At 43.5% G+C, this 23,005-nt stretch overlaps 1 protein-coding gene across 1 annotated transcript in view; it reads left to right on the forward strand.

Annotated features, from left to right (window-relative positions):
- The first annotated feature begins 5,247 nt into the window (after positions 1 to 5,247).
- Positions 5,248 to 23,005, forward strand: part of LOC126278538 (uncharacterized) — a 58,302-nt gene continuing 40,544 nt past the window's right edge. Inside the window, exon 1 of the mRNA XM_049978713.1 lies at positions 5,248 to 5,439. Within this exon, the coding sequence (XP_049834670.1) occupies positions 5,337 to 5,439 (103 nt within the window). The 5' untranslated portion in view covers positions 5,248 to 5,336. The remainder of the gene's footprint in view (positions 5,440 to 23,005) is intronic.

Below are 23,005 nucleotides of genomic sequence, written 5' to 3' on the forward strand. Positions count from 1 at the left end.
CTCGCCGATTTCCACCAATGTCAAGCAATAAAGGAAACTCCAATGGAAAACGCCAGTTTCCGCCAGTGACAACACGCAATGCAAAGTCCAATAAAAGAACACCTAATACCCTTCCTCCTCACCCTCATATCCAATTACAGCACTCCTCCATAGTACTGAGTGATCAAAAAGTCTGTATAAATTTCAAAAATGAATAAATCACAGAATAATTTGACACACACGCTTGGAATGACATGGGGTTTTATTAGAATCAAAAAAATACAAAAGGTCAAAAAATGTCCGACAGATGGCGCTTCATCTGATCAGAACAGCAATAATTAGCATAACGAAGTAAGACAAAGTAAAGATGATGTTCTTTACAGGAAATACTCAATATGTCTACCATCATTCCTCAACAATGGCCGTAGACGAGGAATAATGTTGTGAACCGCACTGTAAAGCATGTCCGGAGTTATGGTGAGGCATTGGCGTCGGATGTTGTCTTTCAGAATCCCTAGAGATGTCGGTCGATCACGATATACGTGCGACTTCAGGTAACCCCAAAGCCAATAATCGCACGGACTGCGGTCTGGGGACATGGGAGGCCAAGCACGACGAAAGTGGCGGCTGAGCACACGATCATCACCAAACGACGCGCGCAAGAGATCTTTCACGCGTCTGGCAATATGGGGTGGAGCGCCATCCTGCATAAACATCGTACGTTCCATCAGGTGTTTATCAGCCACGCTGGGGATGATGCGATTCTGTAACATATCGGCGTACCTCTCACCCGTTACGGTAGCAGTTACAAAACCAGAATCACGCATTTCCTCGAAGAAAAACGTTCCGATAACGGTATATGTGGTAAATCCAATCCATACCGTCACTTTCTCGTCGTGCAGTGGAGTATCCACGACAGTTCCAGGATTTTCGGTAGCCCAAATTCTGCAGTTATTGGTGTTGACAGACCCTCGGAGCGTGAAATGAGCTTCGTCGGTCGACAATACTTTACTCAAACAACCGTCATCTTCGGCCATTTTTTGAAACGCCCACACCGCAGATGCCTTCCGCTTCACTAAATCGCCAGGTAACAGTTCATGATGCCGATGGATTTTGTACGGATTGCACCAGAGGGTACGCCTAATCGCCAACCGAACAGTAGTGCATGGAATGCCGGTGCGACGTTCGACTGCACAAGCGCTGACTTCCCCGTGCATAGACGAACCCGCTACAGTCTCCATTTCTTCCTGAACTGTCTCAGCAGCATTACGCCTTGTGTTCGGTCGGCCACAACGGGGTCTATCGTCTAAACAGCCTGTGGCTTCGAACTTCGAAATCATTCTCGCCACAGCTGCATTTGTCAACGGACCTTTACCCGTTCGAATCCACTTCCCATGGCGATAGGACAGTAACGCTGAACTAGCACATTCCCCTTTTGACAATACAGCTTCACTAAAAGCGCCCTTTCAGGTAACGTCAACATGCTGCGACTGCTGGCGCATCTGACTGTCTCTCTCATTACAGCTCATTTTATACACGATTGTCATGCACAGTCACTGACGTTTTGCTGTCCAGCGCCATCTGTCGGACATTTTGTGAATTTTTTTTGTTCTAATAAAACCACATGTCATTCCAAGCATGCGTGTCAATTTTTACCTCTCTATCTATATTATTCCGTGGTTTATTAACTTTTCAAATTTATACTGACTTTTTGATCACCCGATATACAGGATGTTACAAAAAGGTACTGCCAAACTTTCAGGAAACACTCCTCACACAAAAAGAAAGAAAATATGTTATGTGGACATGTGTCCGGAAACGCTTACTTTCCATGTTAGAGCTCATTTTATTACTTCTCTTCAAATCACATTAATCATGGAATGGAAACACTCAGCTACAGAACGTACCAGCGTGACTTAAAACACTTTGTTACAGGAAATGTTCAAAATGTCCTCCGTTAGCGAGGATACATGCATCCACCCTCCGTCGCATTAAATCCCTGACGCGCTGATGCAGCCCTGGAAAATGGCGTATTGTATCACAGCAGTCCACAATACGAGCACGAAGAGTCTCTACATTTGGTTCCGGGGTTGCGTAGACAAGAGTTTTCATATGCCCCCATATATGGAAGTCAAGAGGGTTGAGGTCAGGAGGGCGTGGAGGCCATGGAATTGGTCCGCCTCTACCAATCCGTCGGTCACCGAATCTGTTGTTGAGAAGCGTACGAACACTTCGATTGAAATGTGCAGGAGCTCCATCGTGCATGAACCACACGTTGTGTCGTACTTGTAAAGGAACATGTTCTAGCAGCACAGGTAGAGTATGCCGTATGAAATCATGATAACGTGCTCCATTGAGAGTAGCTGGACGAAACTAAAATGAGCTCTATCATGGAAATTAAGCGTTTCCGGACACATGTCCACATAACATGTGTCCACAAGTAACCAAACTAGTGCTCATTCAGCAGTTAGCAGTACACCCTGAGGGAGGTGTCTTGCAATAGTCGCCGAAGCGTCGGAATTTTATAGTTCACAATGCGGTCTCAAACGCAGAAGAATTTTATTGACGTAGTGGGGAACTTACAGCATCTCCGCAGACGCCGTTATCCCCTGTCATCTATAGACTGTCGTGCACCCCAGTTACCCCAGCGCTAGTTTTAGGTAACGCCATTTCGCCTTGCACCGTCGACTTTAACCACGGCGACACGCGAACGGTTTACAAACGTAGCCATTTCGGAAATGCTTGCAGCTTTGGCCCGAAAGCCAATGATGATGCTCTTTTGGACATCAGATAAAGCTCTCCATTTGCGCATTCCGACAACGACTGCACTGCTTTCCGCGTCCCCCCCCCTCCCCCCCCCCCTTCCATGACTCGCTTTATGTACCCTCTACCGCTAGCGCTGCTACCTGCTGTCTGCAGTGGTTACTGCCCACTGAGATCGAACATAGCCGGAGGTCACATTAATGTGGCGTAGTTAGTATTACTGTTAAAGAGAATGAGACCATCCTAACCAACAGTACACAGGTAGCCAATGTATTTAACAATCACTTCTTAAGTGCAGGTGAAGAAATTGGTGAGAACAGTTGAAAAGAAAAAGCCAGGCAGTACATGAAAGAGTCAGTTTCGAAAAATTCTAGTCAGATTAAGTTTCATCTAACAAACTCTAGTGAAATAAGGAAAATTATTAAATATTTGAAAAATAAATGTTCTGTTGCAGTAGATGATATCTCTAACAAGTTATTAAAACAATGTGGAACAATTAGAGCTAATGTTTTGAGCCACATATGTAATGTATCACTGACTCCGGGTATTTTTCCAGACAGGGTAAAATATGCCATTGTCAGGCCGCTCTACAAAAAAGGGGCAAACTACAGATGTCAATAATCACCGGCCAGTATCCTTGCTTACAGCTCTTTCAAAATTCTTTGAGAAAGTAATGTACTCAAGAGTGGTTAGCCATCTCAACAGTAATGGGATACTTAGTGTAGTAAATCACAGTTCGGATTTCAGAAATGCTGTTCGACTGAGGCAGTAATATAAAATTTCATTGTCCACATAATAGAGTCTTTAAATAGTAAAATGTCACCAATAGGAATATTCTGTGAGTTATCCAAAGCATTTGATTGTGTGAACCATGACATTATGTTAGAGAAATTACAATTCTATGGTATAAATGGAACAGCATATAAGTGGTTTAAGTCATATCAACAGAACAGGAAGCAAAAAGTTTCTTTATATGCTTCAAGTGATTCAAAGAAGTTTGCCACTTCATCAAACTGGGGTGAAATTACATTAGGTTTTCCACAAGGTTCGATCATTGGTCCCTTCCTTTTGTGATATATGTGAATGACCTCCCTTCTTATGTGAAACAAGATGCTGAACTGACACTGTTTGCTGATGATACAAGCATAATTATTAATCCAGTAAAAGAAAGTTCGATAGAAAATGATGGAAATACCTGTAATGTCTTTGGAAAAGTTATTAGTTGGTTTTCTGCGAACGGGCTTGCTCTGAGCATTGAAAAAGCACAGTACATCCAATTTTCTGCAGCAAAAAATGAAATTCGTTCAATAAACATAGTACATCAAAAGAAGTCAGTAGAGGATACTAAGTTTTTGGGTGTACATATAGATGAGAATCTTAATTGAAAAATTGATATTATAGATCTCCTAAAGCGACTAGGTTCAGCAACTTTTGCAATCAGAATAATTGCCAATTTTGAGGATGTAGAAATTAGTAAGCTAACATACCTTGCATACTTCCACTCCCTGATGTCATACGGAATAATATTCTGGGGCAACTCAACACTTGGCAAAAGGTATTCACTGCTCAAAAGAAAGTAGTTATAATAATGTGCGGGGTTCATAGTCGCACATCTTGTAGGCCTCCGTTTAAAAGGTTAGGAATTCTTACAACTGCTTCACAGTACATTTACAAGTAATGAAATTTTTTCTCAACAACATGGACCAGTTTAAAATTAACAGCGACGTTCATGATTACAATACCAGAAAAAAGAAAGAAATACACTATCCTTTACTTAAGCTATCTTCGGCACAGAAAGGGGTAAAATATGCTGCTATAAAACTTTTTTTATAAATTACCAGTTGAAATAAAATGCCCTGACGGACAGCAGTAATAGTTTCAAAAACAAATTGGAATCATACCTACTTGACAATCCTTCTATAGCATAGGTGAATTCTTGAATATGAGTAAATAAATCTGGAGATATAATACATGCATTCTGTGCCAGTTAAGGGAATGGGGTAGATAATGGAAATATTTAGGTGTAATACCATAATTTAAACAAAAAAGAAAAAAATGCCCATTTCTTGTGCATTTGACACGTGCTCCATCATAACGGTTTTTCCGTGCTATTTATCAATGGAACACCTAACTAACTAACTATATCGTGTAGTCCAAATTGGTGATATCCAGTTACCTGACGTTGTTCTGTGAAAGTTATTCCTCACTCTACGCTAAGGCCTGAAAACGTAATACGCTACGGCACACAGGTCGTCTGGTCGTAGATACTTAATATTGCCAGTGTGAAGCTGGGCCAGAGTCGCTAGTTCTCGTATATTTTTAACAGCATCCGTTTCCGCTAACTCTCCGCTCTGTTCCGAGAAAAAGAAAAAAAAGAAGAAACAACAAGAAACGTCGAAGGTGATGGAGTTAACTTGCGGTGTCATCGCGGTCCCAGGTACGAGAACTCCTCAAGGCCAGCCACCTTGCGTAAAAAATAAGAAGACGGGAAAGTATCGCCGCTGCAGTAATGGCTGCTGCTGCTGCTGCGGTCTTAAAAGCGCGCGCCGCTGTGCCCTCTGGTCATTATTATCGTGTGAAGCACCGGCTGAGCGATGCGCGCATCGCGGGTCCTGGTGGCGGCGCTGGCGCTGCTGGTGGCGGCGATCGCCGTGTCGGAGGCGGCGCAGGCCATCAAGCCGCTGTCGCCCAGTGCAGGTGAGTCACCGGCACTCGTACCGATCACAAACAGATTAACGCTACGAGTAAAACCACAACCTAACCTGCCAATGCGCTTTGCACGTACTCTGCAAACATGGCAGAGCGTACCTTGCACCACTGCTAGTCATTCCTTTTACTGTTCCACTTACAAATGGAGCGAGAAAGAAACGACTGTACAATTTTTTTTTTCAGTAACACAGTAGTGGAAATCAATGTAACGGCCAGGTTCCTATGCATGTACGAGTGTCTCTCCAAAAGAAATGCACACTATTTTTGTAAAAATACAATTTTCATTCTGCATCTGTGGAAGTTTTACAGTGTGTAGACACATCCTTCCCACTTGTTTTCAAACTTAGTTCAAACTGTTCCAGTGGTTGGCGCCGTCACAGCATGTCTTCAAGATGGCTGCTACACTTGACGTTCGTCAGAAGCAACGTGCTGTCATAGCATTCCTGTGCTGTGAAAACGAGACAGTGGCAAACATCCACAAGAGGTTGAAAAAGGTCTATGGCAGGGCCGGCCAGAAATTCTGCACGCGTGCTGTGCTCTTGCACATGTGCAGCTTCTGGGTCAGAGCGTTCATGTAGTGCATGTTTCTACGCACAGATGTCGCTCCTCTGTCACACAAAGTGCGTTATCGACACCTCGTATGTATATCAGATTCAAAAAATGGCTCTGAGCACTATGGGACTTAACATATGTGGTCATCAGTTCCCTAGAACTTAGAACTACTTAAGCCTAACTAACCTAAGGACATACCACACATCCACGCCCGAGGCAGGATTCGACCCTGCAACCGTAGCAGTCGCGCGGTTCCGGACTGAGCGCCTAGAACCGCTAGACCACCGCGGCCGGCTATGTATATCAGAACCTGGGCTGTATCTGTAAGATCTGTTGCTTCATCGGGCGCAACAGAGAAAGCTACGAAGTCTTTACCCTTATTTATTAGCAGCCTGTGCAGATCGCCGGCCATAGCACTGATACCTCTTGCCACTGTTTGTTTGGATAGATTGATTTCTTGAAACCTGCTGACGTTCATGGGAGACAAGTTCTGCAGCATCAATCAGACACCCTTTCACAAACTCCCCTTCGGAAAATAGTTTCCCAGATTGTGCAATTCTCAATGCGATTTTAAAACTTCCTCGCAGCGAACATTTGTCATTCTGGAAAATTGAAAACAGTACATTGTACAGCGCAGAGTAAAACAGACGTAAATGTAACACAAGAAACTAAGAGTTCAAGAAGTATAAGGTACTTTGACGTACAGTAAAATCGAGTTGATGTGTCTCATACATTTTCTTAAGGACATTTAATTTTGCTAGCCCTTCTTCACTGTTGAGTACACTACACTCGTCTTTGTGATATGTATTCTATTGTCCTTCAATTGAAAACATACGCTGGACGCATATTATTTGGTGGCAGAGCAAACACTGTGAGTTTTCACCAAAGGCTACAAAAAAGAATTGCAGTTCCTAGTCCTTTTTAATCGACTGAGAACATAGATCTCCCGTCCTTTACTTTTTCACAGTACTTGCCACTTCTCAGAACTTCTCTGTTAAGGTTACGGTCACCAGGGGTAAACGAGACTGGATATGTTGCGCTCTTGCTTGAACCACAGGGAAGTGGAGCGGCCGCCGTTCATTTAGGACACATGTTGAAACCTTCCCGTCTAATATTGGATGAACGTTTGCTTGCTGACTGAACGCTGCGTCTCTTAAAATCTTTTAACTGCTGCTCTGTCAAGACTACCTGCTGATTATTACGACGAAACATAAAATGTGTTGTCGCCGTGGCCCTCAGTCGTTACCTGAAATTATTAAGACTGATTCTTACCTTTAATTATTTATACTGGATCGCCATCTGACTGCTACAGCAAACTGTGGAATGAATATACTTACTTCTCTTTAACATAATTATAAGCTGCTGGTGGAGTTTCATAATACTTTGTGACTGGAATTCTTTAAGTTGAAGTTAATTTAGATTTGATAAAAGCTGAAGCTCAGTTTAGACTTTTCTTTTAAGATAACAATAAATTCCGTAAAGCATTTACGTGAATGATTTTGGGATAGAAAATTCTTAATGCATTTAATCTGGTAGAAGTTAACTATATTCTGAGAACGATCTTGACAAACAATTACAAGGGGTATAGTTCTTTACAAAAATTCTTTACTTCTCTTTAACATAATTATAAGCTGCTGGTGGAGTTTCATAATACTTTGTGACTGGAATTCTTTAAGTTGAAGTTAATTTAGATTTGATAAAAGCTGAAGCTCAGTTTAGACTTTTCTTTTAAGATAACAATAAATTCCGTAAAGCATTTACGTGAATGATTTTGGGATAGAAAATTCTTAATGCATTTAATCTGGTAGAAGTTAACTATATTCTGAGAACGATCTTGACAAACAATTACAAGGGGTATAGTTCTTTACAAAAATTCTTTACTTCTCTTTAACATAATTATAAGCTGCTGGTGGAGTTTCATAATACTTTGTGACTGGAATTCTTTAAGTTGAAGTTAATTTAGATTTGATAAAAGCTGAAGCTCAGTTTAGACTTTTCTTTTAAGATAACAATAAATTCCGTAAAGCATTTACGTGAATGATTTTGGGATAGAAAATTCTTAATGCATTTAATCTGGTAGAAGTTAACTATATTCTGAGAACGATCTTGACAAACAATTACAAGGGGTATAGTTCTTTACAAAAATTCTTAAAAAGTAGCGTTGCGCTACATACCTAATTTTCCATCAAAATTACATAACTATATTCTGAGAACGATCTTGACAAACAATTACAAGGGGCATAGTTCTTTACAAAAATTCTTAAAAACTAGCATTGCGCTACATATAGCGAGTGGGTGGCGAGCACACCGCTTCTTTCAAAGTGTTAATTCATACCTCGCTTACAGCGACCTCCTCTCATGTCTCGCTAGCTACGACTGCCTCGTCTCACATCTTACTCGCAACTGCTCGCTTCCAACGCTCAATGCTACAAAAGTGCGGTCTCGCCGCCAACAATGGTTTTTGGTGCAGACAATCCCTGCTACCATTACAGATGTATTACTGCGCGCTGTTTCCCGCTCTTTCTCAAAATGTATCTATGCGCGGTTTCCCGCTCTTTCTCAATAATACACAATGCAATTTAATTAACAAAACAATTTAAATAAGAAACAGTTCAGATAATTACATGCTAAAACAGTTTAAATACGCCTATTACATAATTACAATGTCTAATAACAGATATCGCTGTCGCTCGCTGTCGCAAACGTGCACACATGTGCAGTGCTTCTGCACGTCTGCACACTGTGCAGAGTTTGGCCGGCCCAGGTATATGGAGATGCTACTGTCGATCGCAGTACAGTTAGTCGGTGGGCAAGCAGGTTATATGATGAAAACGGGCACGGCAATACTGAGGATTGTCCTCGCAGTGGCAGGCCCCGTGCTGCACACACTCCAGACAATGAGCAGAGAGTTAACGAATTGGTGACTGCACACCACAGTGAACGAATTGTCACGCTACGTTCGGATTAGGGAAGGAAGTGTTTGCAGAATACTGAAAGTGTTGGCGATAAAGAAGGTTTGTCCAGGTGGGTTCCCAAGATTTTGACAGTTGCTCACAAAGAAACAAGGAAAACGGTATGCAGCGAACTTTTGAAACAGTACGAGAATGGTGGAGATAAATTTCTTGGAAGAATTGTGACAGGTGATGAAACATGGGTCCATCATTTTTCACCAGAGACGAAGAGGCAATCAATGAAGTGGCATCATGCAAATTCATCCAAGAAAAAAAATTCAAAACCACACCTTCTGCTGGAAAAGTTATGGCTACTGTGTTCTTCGATTCCGAAGGACTCTTGCTTGTGAACATCGTGCCAAGTGGAACCACCATAAATTCTGATGCATATGTGACGACACTGAAAAAACTTCAAGCTCGACTGAGTCGTGTTAGACCACATCGGCAAAAGTTGGATGTTTTGCTGTTGCACGACAATGCACGGCCACATGTCAGTCAAAAAACCATGGAAGCGATCACAAAATTCGGATGGACAACACTGAAACATCCGCCATACAGTCCTGACCTGGCTCAATGTGACTATCATCTCTTTGGCAAACTGAAAGACTCTCTTCGTGGAACAAGGTTTGAAGGTGATGACTCCCTTGTGCACGTTGCCAAACAGTGGCTCCAACAGGTTGATCCAGAATTTTTGCGTGCGGGTATACACGCGCTGGTTCCAAGATGGCGTAAGGCAGTTGAGAGGGATGGAAATTATGTGGATAAATGAAAATATTGTTCCTAAAGGATGTATCTACACATTGTAAAACTTTCAAACGTGAGGAATAAAAGATAGATTTTTAATATAGTAGTGTCCATTTCTTTTGGAGTCAGCCTCGTAATACACAATGTCTGAAGCATACATGTATCGAATTTGTTGTGAAAGTGGCCGCCTGATAGATTTTTAATAAAGTAGTGTCCATTTCTTTTGGAGTCAGCCTCGTAATACACAATGTCTGAAGCATACATGTATCGAATTTGTTGTGAAAGTGGCCGCCTGCTTCGCTAGGTGGTAACGTGCTTCCCTACCATGCAGCGGGATTGGGTTCGATTCCCGGCCGGATTGGAGATTTTCACCACTCGTGTGCTAACTGCTGTGTTGTGTTGTCCTCATCATCGCATCATCGGCTGCAAGGCGCCCAATATGCCGCCATCTGATATAAGACTTGCACTTGGCGGCTTAACCCGAATGGAACCTCCCGGCCCACAACGCCGCACGATCATTTCTTTTTTTTCATTGTCAAAGTAGTAAATAAACTTAAGAACTAAATAATCATGACGGAATTTCGTAGTTCGTTTCATAAAACAAGTTTTTTGCATTTCCTGGATGGAAATTGATATAAAGGCACTCACTGTCCTGCTGCGTTATTGCACGGTTCATAGCAGGAGGCTTCTGTGAGGTTTGTAAGGTAGGATACGAGATATTGGCAGAAGTAAAGCTGTGAGGACGGGGCGTGCGTCGTGCTTGAGTAGCTCAGTGGCCGAGTACTTGCCCATGTGAGGCAAAGGTGCCGAGTTCGAGTCTCTGTCGGGCACACAGTTTTAATCTGCCAGGAAGTTTCATATCAGCGCTCACTCCGCTGCAGAGTGAAAATCTCATTCTGGTTAGTAGTTTACTAGCACGAAGTGTTGAGTGCTTTTGACAAAGGGTTTCAAATTGATTCCGTATTTCTGGATTTCCGGAAGGCCTTTGACACTGTACCACACAAGCGGCTTGCAGTGAAATTGCTTGTTTATGGAATATCGTCTCAGTTATTTGACTGGATTCGCGATTTCCTGTCAGAGAGGTCACCTTTCGTAGTAACTGACGGGAAATCATCGAGCAAAACAGAAGTGATTTGTGGCGTTACCCAAGGTAGTGGTATAGGCCCTTTGGTGTTCCTTATCTGTATAAAAGATTTGGGAAACAATCCGAACATTCGTCTTAGGTTGTATGCAGCTGACGCTGTCATTTATCGACTAGCAAAGTAATGAGAAGATCGAAACAAATAGCAAAACGATTTAGAAAAGATATCGGTATGGTGCGGAAATTGGCAACTAATCCAAAATAACGAAAAGTGTGAGATCATCCACATGAGTGCTAAATGGAATCCGTTGACCTTCGGTTACACGATAAATGAGTCAAATCTAAAGGCCATAAATTCAACTAAATACTTAGGAATTACAATGACGAACAACTTAAATTGAAAGCAACACACAGAAAATGTTGTGGGGAAGGCTAACCAATTACTGCGTGTTATTGGAAGGACACTTAGAAAATGTAACAAATCTACACTATGCATGTCCGTCCTCTTCTAGAATACTGCTGCGCGGTGTGAGATCCTTACCAGGTACCACTGACGGAGTACAGCGAAAAAGTTCAAAGAAAGTCAGCACCTTTTGTATTATCGCGAAATAAGGGAGAGAGTGTAACTGAAATGATACACGATTTGGGATGGACATCAATAAAACAAAGGCGTTTTTCTTTGCGGAGTAATATTCTCACGAAATTCCAATCAACAACTTTCTCCTCCAAATACAAAAATACTTTGTTGACACCGACCTACCTAGGGAGAAACGATCACCATCATAAAATAACGGAAATCAGAGCTTTTACTGAAAGATATATGTGTTCGTTCTTTCCGCGCGCTATACGATATTGGAATAACAGAATTGTGAAGATGGTTCGATGAACCCTCTGCCAGGCACTTAAATGTGATTTGCAGAGAATCCATATGGATGTAGATGTACTTTGTCCACCACCTGTTCTTTCTAATTACGGCAAAAATTCTCTTCGATATTGAATTTTGTGAAGGTAGTGAAACCATCACCCACTTTTCTCGTGTCGCTCACTTCAGCTCACATACGGCTTAACATTGTCTTTTACTGCGACAAACGCGCCTTGCAAGTATTTCACAAAGGTCTGCTACGTGTTTCGTATCCAGGCCAGTACAAGACATCGATATCTTTATGTTCAAACCACGTTTTTGTTGTACAGAAATCTGTAGAGAAGCATTATCTTGTTGAAAACTTACATTTTCGTCCCTTAGGTTCTTCTACATTCTAATACATTCTGTCTACAGAATCTCAGTACATATTACAGTTCATTTTAGTGGTCACACAAGCAATTCGTGATTTACATTTGGTGCAGAATGATGCTGAAGTAATAACACTTTCACTGTTCTTTTCTATCCGCTACTCTGCCCACAAATCACATCAATAATATTGAAATTTGTCCTACCTATCTAAATTAAACTTCTTGTCATCACTGAAGATAAGTTTTCTCATTTTGGAGTCCAAGGCATACGTTTTTCAGCAAACTTCAATCCAACTTGTTTACTTTTGGTGTAATACTAGATTTCTGGAACGTTTTATTAATGCAAGATGTTTTCATCTGACAAAATTTGTCGTACACGTAAGGCAGTTACTGGTAGTTGTAAATGAGCAACAAGTTGAGAAGAATAACGGTTTGTTGGCTTACTTTGCGCAAAAATAACAGTTTCGATGCTTCAGACAATTTATTATTTTGCACATATTTTCCATTCTGTCAGTATCGTGGGCCGAATCTAACCAAATTATAAGCCGCTGTACTTGAACAGTTCAACTTCATGGCGATTTGGTGATCAAAGAGTCCCATTTTCTTCCAAGCACCGATTCTTGCTTTTCCATTACATGATAACTGTTTTCCTTTTGGGTCTGTCACAAGCGTTGTTTGTGTACACAATACGCAATGTGACTAATGGTGTCTGTTTCCTATTTGCAAGAAATGCATGTACGAACACACAACACCGCACGGAGCCGACTGCCTTTACACTAAGTTCCACGTTCTGCCATCTAAATCATTAATGTCTTGTTGTGTACTGTACTACTGACATCAAATGCGATACTATATGACTACATTAGTCAGTATACTGTATCTCATACTACTGCAAATACATTGTGCGCAACTATTCCAACCGACGATGTCATTTTTCTGCAAAAATCCGTACATTTGTACAGATTCTCACTGCTGAAAGTGCTGCCAGCCGCCCTTTGGACGCTACAGTTTTTAATTTGCCATTATGGGTTTCGAGTCGCCGACCGACTGATCATCAGATAGTACGCAGTTCTTAGTGATTGTAGCGTTATCAGGATCGTTATGTAGTTGTAACAAGACGAAAAATATTGAAACAAGTAAGAATTCATTGTGGTGATCTGAAAATATTGTCACTGTAAGACCGAGCTGTGGCATTAACTGTAGCTCTTATTTCATGGGATTAATCCTGCCGCAGAAAAATATTTGGAAAACATTGTTCATATTTGCTAGTCCTGTTAATTACGCTGCACTGCATAAACTTTGCCATAGGTGACTGATTTATTTAATTCCGGTAATGCAGGTGAGGGCTGTTTACCTGCCACTTTTTTCAAAAAACTAACAACTGACTAAAACTTCTGCCGTTATTTCATGCAGTACAACGCAAGAGCACACACTGCAGATGCCTCTATGACAGTAAATTATCTGATCAAATGCATCCTGACACCTGTTAGTGGACATTAATGTAGCGCCTCTCCACCCCTTGCATTTATAACGGCTTGAACTGTGCTGGAGGCACTTTCAACGAGATGTCTGCTGAATGTCTATGAAGAAATGAAAGCCCATTATTTCTCAAAAGCAAAACTAGTGAAGGTAAGATGTTGCAAGCCGGTTTCGCGAACAAAGTCGACGTTTTAACTCATTCAAAAAGTGTCGTGGGCTGGAATATGTGCAGTTGCGCAGGCCAGTACATTTCAGGAACATTATGTCTAAAAACCAAATCTCTACAGGTGCTGCTCTACGGCATGAAGCGTCATCACGCTGATTCGAGTACAGTCATTGTCTCCTCTACCGTACACTTAACACTGTTCTATTAACTGTCATTATATCGTTGGGCACTTAGCGTTTTCTTAAGCAATTTTTGAGACCGCGAAAACACACCATACAGTAAACTACGCCTTCCGTACTTCACTGTTGGCAGTTGGCACTACACACGATGCCAAATAACGTTTCTCAGGCATTCCCTAGACCGAAACCTTCGGTTGAAGTGCTACAGGGCATAGCGTGATTCGCCATTCCAAACCACTCACTTCCAGCCATAAATCGTTCAGTGGCGTCCACGTCAAGCATCGCTCAGTTGTTGCTGTTGTCTTTGTTGTGGTCTCCTGTCCTGAGACTGATTTGATGCAGCTCTCCATGCTACTCTATCCTGTGGAAGGTCATCTCCCAGTACCTACCGCAACCTACATCCTTCTGAATCTGTTTAGTGTATTCATCTCTTGGTCTCCCTCTATGATTTTTACCCTCCACGCTGCCCTCCAATACTAAACTGGTGATCCCTTGACGTCTGAGAACGTGTCCTACCAACCGATCCCTTCTTCTAGTCAAGTTATGCCACAAACTCCTCTTCTCCCCAATTTTATACAATACCTCCTCGTTAGTTATGTGATCTAGCCATCTAATCTTCAGCATTCTTCTGTACCACCACATGCGCCAATATGCGCTACGTAGGGGTGTCTGAATACATTTGTACAAATAGTGTGTCAGTCATAACAACCTTCGGCGAAATTAAAAGCATTGGTGGTAACGTTAACAGTGCAGTGAGAATACCACTATTAAATGCAGAGGAGAGAGTGGACAGATGCACGGGTTACAATGGAAGCCTCCATTAGGGGAGGACCTGTCTGATGACTCGATAGAAAAAGAAAAAATGGTTCAAATGGCTCTGAGTACTATGGGACTTAACATCTGAGGTCATCAGCACCCTAGAACTTAGAACTACTTACACCTAACTAACCTAAGGAGATCAGACACAACCATGTCCGAGGCAGGATTCGAACCTGCGACCGTAGCGGTCGCGCGGTTCCGGACTGAAGCGCCTAGAACCGCTAGGTCACAGCGGCGGGCGATAGCGAAGAGATAAGGGATCTAGTATCACAATCAGAATTTCAAAGAACTTTGAATGACTTAGCACCAACGGCCCTGTCGCAGTGGTAACACCGGTCCTCGTCAGATCACCGAAGTTAAGCGCTGGCGGGCTCCGCTAGCGCTTGGATAGGTGACCACCCGGTCTGCCGAGCGCTCTTGGCAAGCAGGGTGCATTCAGCCCTTGTGAGGCAAACGGAGGAGCTACGTGATTGAGAAGTAGCGGTTCTGGTCTCGTAAACTGACATACGGCCGGGAGAGCGGTGTGCTGACCACATGCGCTTCCGTATACGGATCCAGTGGCGCCTGTGGGCTTAGGATGACACGGCGGCCGGGCGGTACTGTTCGGCCTTCCAAGGCCTGTTCGGACGGAGTTTAGTATTATTTTGGTTTTGAATGCCTTAAGATCAAACAAGTAAGGAGGTATAGATAAAAATCTATCAGAATTTCTAAAATAATTGAGGTAAGTGGCAACAAAACGATTATTCACGTTTCTCTATGAGTCTCGCTATATACCAACTGACTTTTAGAAATCATCAACGCAATTCCCAAGATGGCAAGAGCAGACACGTGCGAAAATTATGGCACAGTCAGTGTAACAGCGCGTGCATCCTAGTTGCAGACAAGAAAAATATACAGAAAAGGAAAAGAAAACTGATCTGTTCGATGACAGCCAGTTTGGCTTTAGGAGAGGTAAAGGCACCAGAGAGGCAGTTGTGGTGTTGCAGCTGATAATGGTAGAGATACATAAGGTAAATTAAGAAACGTACATAGGATATGTCAACCTGGAAGAAAGCGTTCGACAACATAAAATGGTGTCAGATGTTCTCAGTCTAAGGAAAGTAAGGGTAGTCTATAGGGAAGGACTGGTAATATACAACATATACAAGAACTAAGACGAAACAATGAGACTGCAGTATCAAAGACGAGGTGCTCTGATTGAAACGAGTATAAGACAGGTACGTTGTCTTTCACCATTACTGTTTTCAACTCATATATCGAAGAAACGGTGACAAAAGTAAAAGAAAGGTTCAAAAGTGGGATTAAAATTCAGGGTGAGAGGGTATCAGTGATGAGATTCGCTAATGACGTTGCTATCTTTAGTTAAAGGGAAGAAGAATTACAGGATATGATGGATGGAGTGAACAGTCTGATGAGTACAGAATATGGATTGACAGTAAACCGAAGAAAGACGAAAGTTATAAGAAGTATCGGAAATGAGAACTGAGAGAAACTTGACATCATAATTATATATCATGCAGTAGACGAAATTAAGGAATTCGGCTACCTAGGCAGCAAAATAACTCATGGTTGACCGACCATGGAGGGTATAAAAAGCAGACTAGCACTGGCAAGAAGAACGTACCTGGCCAAGAGAAGTCTACTGGCATCAAACACAGGCCCTAATTTGAAGAAGGAATTTCTGAGAACGTGCGTTTGGAGCACATAAATATGGACTATGGGAGAACCGGAACAGAAGAGACGTGAAGCATTTGGGATGTAGTGCTAGACATGAATGCTGAAAATTATGCGGATCTGCAGAGGTAAGAAATGAGGAGGTTCTCTGTAGAATCGACAAGGAAAGGAAGGAACTTCGAGGAAACTCTGACAAGAAGAAGGGAGAGAGTGATAAGACACTAGGTAGCGACTTCCATGGTACTAGAGGAAGCTGTAGAGAGTAAAAATTGAAGAGGAAGACAGAGATTGGAATACATGCAACAAACACCGAAGTACCAGTGTTTGCGCAAAGGGAGGCAAGTGGTAACCACCGTGCAAGGCTCCTCACCATGCCGCCGTCTGTCTAGGGGCCATGCTTGCCTCTTTTGTTCCCAGCAAGTCGCTCCAGCTATTGCCAGCACCTCCCCACACCCTTCCCCCTCTGGAAATTTTTCCCACCTAATGCCACTCCGCCAGATGCCTCACATAGCACTTGCATCATACCCGATGCAGCCTGTAATTCTAGTGTTAACTGTAATTTGGCGACTACCAGTGAGGATTTCTGTAGGAAGCAGAAGAAGCAAATCTGGCCCCTAGATACACAGAGCCCCCTGTGAGCAGGAATCAAAACCTGATTTCATGGAAGCAGAAGTCACAAACGGAAATACAGATCGCTTACATATTGTTCGTAATCTAAACTGAAATTATCTCATAAACACGATCAGCGAATTTATTAACTGCAACAATTACATGCACTTACCAAGAGGAAAGGAAACAGTACCATATAGAAGTAAAACTATCATTTTTTCCAGGGTTATCCCGACATCCCGAAACAAGTAATGCATATAAATGTACATATTTCTAATGATGACTGAGGCCGGTGTCTTGGACAACATTACACCAGTATTTACGCCGTTTGCAGACTAATAATTACAGCTATTACAAGTTTTGTTTTTAGGTTGGATAGTACCTACACTTACGCTTGGCACAGGCTTGTTTTCCCATGGACAGAAGGTCATGTATTGAAATGTGGACGTGTGTACGCAAAACTTACTTAGAGGTGTAGTTTCGGCAGTGCAGAAAACGTCAGGTCCTGAAGTTTCTGAAGTGTTTATGTAACGACTTTTCGAGAAAGACCAACTAACACACTGATGTGCGTACATATTAAGGCTTCAAAATGGTTCAAAAGGCTCTGAGCACTGTGGAACTTAACGTCTCAGGTTATCAATCCCCTAGAACTTAGAAATACTTAAACCCAACTAACCTAAGGACATCACACACATCAATGCCCTAGGCAGAATTCGAACCTGCGACCGTAGTAGTCCAGCGGTTCCAGACTGCAGCGCCTAGAACCGTTCGGCCACCACGGCAGGCCATATTAAGGCACCACGTATAAAAATATCTGTACTTAGACCTGTTACACCTTCTATTTTAAGTACATCCTGATGAGTTATGTCTTTCCTCAGAGGTGAAACTTGCAACACAGTGTAAGGAAGACGTTTTCCCTTCTATTGAAGCTGTCATACTTTACATACTGGTAGCTTTGCACAACCATTTCACTTTCAGTCGTGCTTACGTAGCTCAGACGGTAGAGCACTTGCCCGCGAAAGGAAAAAATTCCCAATTTCGAGTCTCGGTCCGGCACAAAGTTTTAATATTCCAATAAGTTTCGTTTCACTTTTACCGTCATCCACGTGTTTGTGTGTGTGTGCGTGCGTGTGTGTGTGTGTGTGTGTGTGTGTGTGTGTGTGTGTGTGTGTGTCTCATAATCACTTACTTCAGATGAGATTGTTTCCATCATAAATTCATCGACAATAATATCGACAACACCATCCAGCGCCCAGCGTCTCTTGCACGCTTTTTACAGTATCCGTCACCATCTTCAGCAGTTACTGGTGGAAATGAAGTTTCTACGAGACTCCGTACATTTGCGGCAGACACGTACCCTGATATGTTGCGCACCCTAACATGGCTTTTCTTTTTCGCCTATGCTAGTTCTGTTACGTTTAGATCGCAATTACAAGGCGACGAGTGTCTTCTTTTAGCCAACTGGTCCTCAGCATATCATTGTCCTATTCTCATGAACTAATACGCGAAGCGTGTACTACAGAACAGTAACACACAATATAGTCCACCTCACACGGTAGCGTCAGTTAGGTAATATTGGCTGTAAGCAAAATAAATGATCACCTGGCAAAGCCTTCCGAGGTCTGCTGACTTCTATACTGCGCAACAAAATTAAAGGATCACTCACTTAAATGAACCCTTCGACGTATAGATTTTGGGTCAAAGATTCCGAATATCTTTCTCTGTAAGCGTGGTGCCCTGCAACGCACCCTCGTCCTATTCAATGCTTCTAATAGCGAGGTGTCGACGCATGCAAAGAAAAACCACAGCTCGGAAATTCATGTGAGCTGTAAGGTTGGTTAATGATGTCACATTTGCACCAAATTTTACCACAATTCTGCCCAACGCCACCGTACATATGTCACACGACGAGAAAGTTGCCAGAGCTCCTGTTACACCCATTTCACATCTTCCATGGAGGTCCGAACAACGACACCCAGTCTTGAAGCGACGGATCTTGCTTATGAGCAGAAGAGGAAAGGATTTCAGAGACACCGCCGCTTAGAATCGACATGAAAAGGCCTCAAAAGGTGGCATAGATGTCGTCAATGAAACACCCCTTGTCCTGGGGCGTTGGTTCCCACACATTTCACACTTTAAAACAACAGTTCGCAGAGTTTTGTGCAACAGGAAGATGTTCTTTACAACTTTTGGCACTGATGAAACCCTAGGGCGTTTCAACCATTCTCGAAAGACATTGTGAGGGTGCATTCTAATTGAACGTGTTCACAATTTCTGCTCTCGTGTACAGGCTGGAACCACTAGAGAGCGTTCAAAACTATTCAACGAAATATTAATGTGATCCGAAGCGGCAAACGGTACTTATGATTTTTCAGCCTTCGTATTATCCGCTTTGCTATGGCGAAACTCACCAAAGCGGTATCGGCTGCCAAATCATCAGGCGCCACTGCTGAAACCACGCCATTTGTTGTCGAAATTCCTGAAGGTACATTTCTAACGTGCTCAACAAAGGGGCGTGGGTGTTATCGAACAGGGGGGGGCGGTGTTAGAGGGAACCTATGACGTTTTATTCACTCACAAATTAATGTTTCACACCCGTGCGATCACGCCACAGGAAGATCGAAGAAGCTTAAGTGCCCTTTGCTGCTTCGGATCACGTTAACATTTCGTTGGTTCGTTTTGAACGGTCCTTAGTCATTTACACGAGAGCAAAAATAGCAATGAGGATGCAGCCTCACAATATCCTTCGACAAAGGCTGAAATGTCAGAGGTTGTCAAGAACTTCTTCCATTAGATCAACTCACTACGAACTGTCGTTTTCAACCACGAAATGTGCTCAATACAACGCCCCAGGGCAAGTGGTGGTTTCATTGACGCCATTTATGCCACACCCTCAGGCCTTTTCGTGTCGATTCTAACCGGTAGTATGTCTGAGATGTATTTTTCTGCCACCCATTAGTAAACCGCATGACTTCTAAGCTGGTCGAACTTCTATGGCACAGAGGTTAAAAGAAGGGATGAAATCTAGGTAAGAGGGGTTGTGACGACCTGATCCTAGAGTGACGTCCACAGTGTCATTGGACAGAATTATGGTGAAATTTGGTGCCAATCTGACATCAACAACCCACCTTACAACTCACATAAATTTCCGATCTGTGACCTTTTTTTCGCAAGTGTCGCCATCTTGCTGTTGAAGCACTGTCGAACCCGAGGGTGAGTTCGCAGGATTCTACGCTTTTCTACCATTACAGTAGAAATGGGAGGCAAATATGGGGTTTCGAAAAAGTCAATCTTAAACTTAGCTGGGCAATGTACATATTCAGGTCTGTGGTCCCTATCCCCGAACTTACAGTAAACACACTGTATACACTTTCAGATACCCCAACTATTGTTTTAACTTTTCAATAAAAAGCAGAAAGCGTCAAGCACTTTAAAAAGCACCTTTATCGCAACAATGATCTCCTCATTCGAGCAGGATTTTCGACCACTGACCCATTTCTTCATAATTTCATTTCATCACATTTTAGAATGAGTGGGTTTACTGACTTAGAACAAATTTTACGCATAATTTTAAACAATTACGAAACCTTTTTCTCGACGATAACATCCAAAAAATGATGAAAGCAAAAAAGTTTATAGCCTACTACATTTTCGTGGTCATGCAGAAAACTGCCGTATTATGTGTGACATTTAAATTTATTAACTTTTTTACTACTAACTCTAATCACGACAAGTTTTGCAGATTGTAATCATATACGCCTCTAAATATACTTACAAAACGAAATGAAATAAGCGTTGGCTGTGAGGCACCATCCGGGGAAGTTCGGCTCCAAGTGCCAGTCGTATTTCAGTCGACGCCACATGAGACGACTTGCGCCCCGGTGATGAAAATGAAATGATGATGAGGACAACACAACACCCAGTCCACGAGCGAAGAAAATCTCCAACCCGGCCGGGAAACGAACCCCGGCCCGCTTGAACGGGAGGCGAGCACGTTACCACCCATCTAAGCAGGAGGACACTTACAAAACTGTGTCATTGTAAGACACATAGTTTAGGAGATATAACGTCATAAACATTGAGCTGCGAGAAAACGAAACTGCTGGGTAATATTCGCTAGCTATACACGTGAAACATGTGTGAAAGCTACATGATGTGTGCCTATGCGAGGAAAGCTATGCGAAAAAAAGTCGTTCTAAGATCCTGTATCGATTTCAACCAAACTTGCTACACGTATTGCCTACCATCCAGAAAGAAATACTTCGGGAGCAAGAACCATATACCTCTTATTGTACTGGGGGTGTTGACATGGAGAGAGAGAGAGAAAGAGAGAGAGCGAGAGAGAGAGAGAGAGAGAGAGAGAGGGAGGGAGGAAGAGATGTGCAGAAAGACGGAGGGAGGACACTATGACAGAACAGAGAAAGGGAAGACGAGCAGATTGACAGATAGAGAAGGGGAAGAAATACACTCCTGGAAATTGAAATAAGAACACCGTGAATTCATTGTCCCAGGAAGGGGAAACTTTATTGACACATTCCTGGGGTCAGATACATCACATGATCACACTGACAGAACCACAGGCACATAGACACAGGCAACAGAGCATGCACAATGTCGGCACTAGTACAGTGTATATCCACCTTTCGCAGCAATGCAGGCTGCTATTCTCCCATGGAGACGATCGTAGAGATGTTGGATGTAGTCCTGTGGAACGGCTTGCCATGCCATTTCCACCTGGCGCCTCAGTTGGACCAGCGTTCGTGCTGGACGTGCAGACCGCGTGAGATGACGCTTCATCCAGTCCCAAACATGCTCAATGGGGGACAGATCCGGAGATCTTGCTGGCCTGAGTAGTTGACTTACACCTTATAGAGCCCGTTGGGTGGAACGGGATACATGCGGACGTGCATTTTCCTGTTGGAACAGCAAGTTCCCTTGCCGGTCTAGGAATGGTAGAACGATGGGTTCGATGACGGTTTGGATGTACCGTGCACTATTCAGTGTCCCCTCGACGATCACCAGAGGTGTACGGCCAGTGTAGGAGATCGCTCCCCACATCATGATGCCGGGTGTTGGCCCTGTGTGCCTCAGTCGTATGCAGTCCTGATTGTGGCGCTCACCTGCACGGCGCCAAGGCAGAAGCGACTCTCATCGCTGAAGACGACACGTCTCCATTCGTCCCTCCATTCACGCCTGTCGCGACACCACTGGAGGCGGGCTGCACGATGTTGGGGCGTGAGCGGAAGACGGCCTAACGGTGTGCGGGACCGTAGTCCAGCTTCATGGAGACGGTTGCGAATGGTCCTCACTGATACCCCAGGAGCAACAGTGTCCCTAATTTGCTGGGAAGTGGCGGTGCGGTCCCCTACGTCACTGCGTAGGATCCTACGGTCTTGGCGTGCATCCGTGCGTCGCTGCGGTCCGGTCCCAGGTCGACGGGCACGTGCACCTTCCGCCGACCACTGGCGACAACATCGATGTACTGTCGAGACCTCACGCCCCACGTGTTGAGCAATTCGGCGGTACGTCCACCCGGCCTCCCGCATGCCCACTATACGCCCTCGCTCAAAGTCCGTCAGCTGCACATACGGATCACGTCCACGCTTTCGCGGCATGCTACCAGTGTTCAAGACTGCGATGGAGCTCCGTATGCCACGGCAAACTGGCTGACACTGACGGCGGCGGTGCGGCAGCTAGCGCCATTCGACGGCCAACACCGCGGTTCCTGGTGTGGCCGCTGTGCCATGCGTGTGGTCATTGCTTGTACAGTCCTCTCGCAGTGTCCGAAGCAAGTATGGTGGGTCTGACACACCGGTGTCAATGTGTTCTTTTTTCCATTTCCAGGAGTGTAGATTGACAGAGGAAGTAAAAAGGAGGACAAGGATAGAGAGATGGGGAGGAGGAGGAGGACGACGAGCAAACAGAGAGAGAGGGAGCACGAGATGGTTAGAGAGATGGGGAGGAGAAAATGGATACAGAAAAGGCATAGAAGATGAACAAAGGGAGGACGAGACGGGGCAAGAAGAGCTGCAGGAGATCTACAGACAGAGAGAGTGGACAGGAATATAAG

The sequence above is a fragment of the Schistocerca gregaria genome, chromosome 6, assembly GCF_023897955.1.
Source record: "Schistocerca gregaria isolate iqSchGreg1 chromosome 6, iqSchGreg1.2, whole genome shotgun sequence".
In the NCBI taxonomy this organism is placed as follows: Eukaryota; Metazoa; Arthropoda; class Insecta; order Orthoptera; family Acrididae; genus Schistocerca; species Schistocerca gregaria.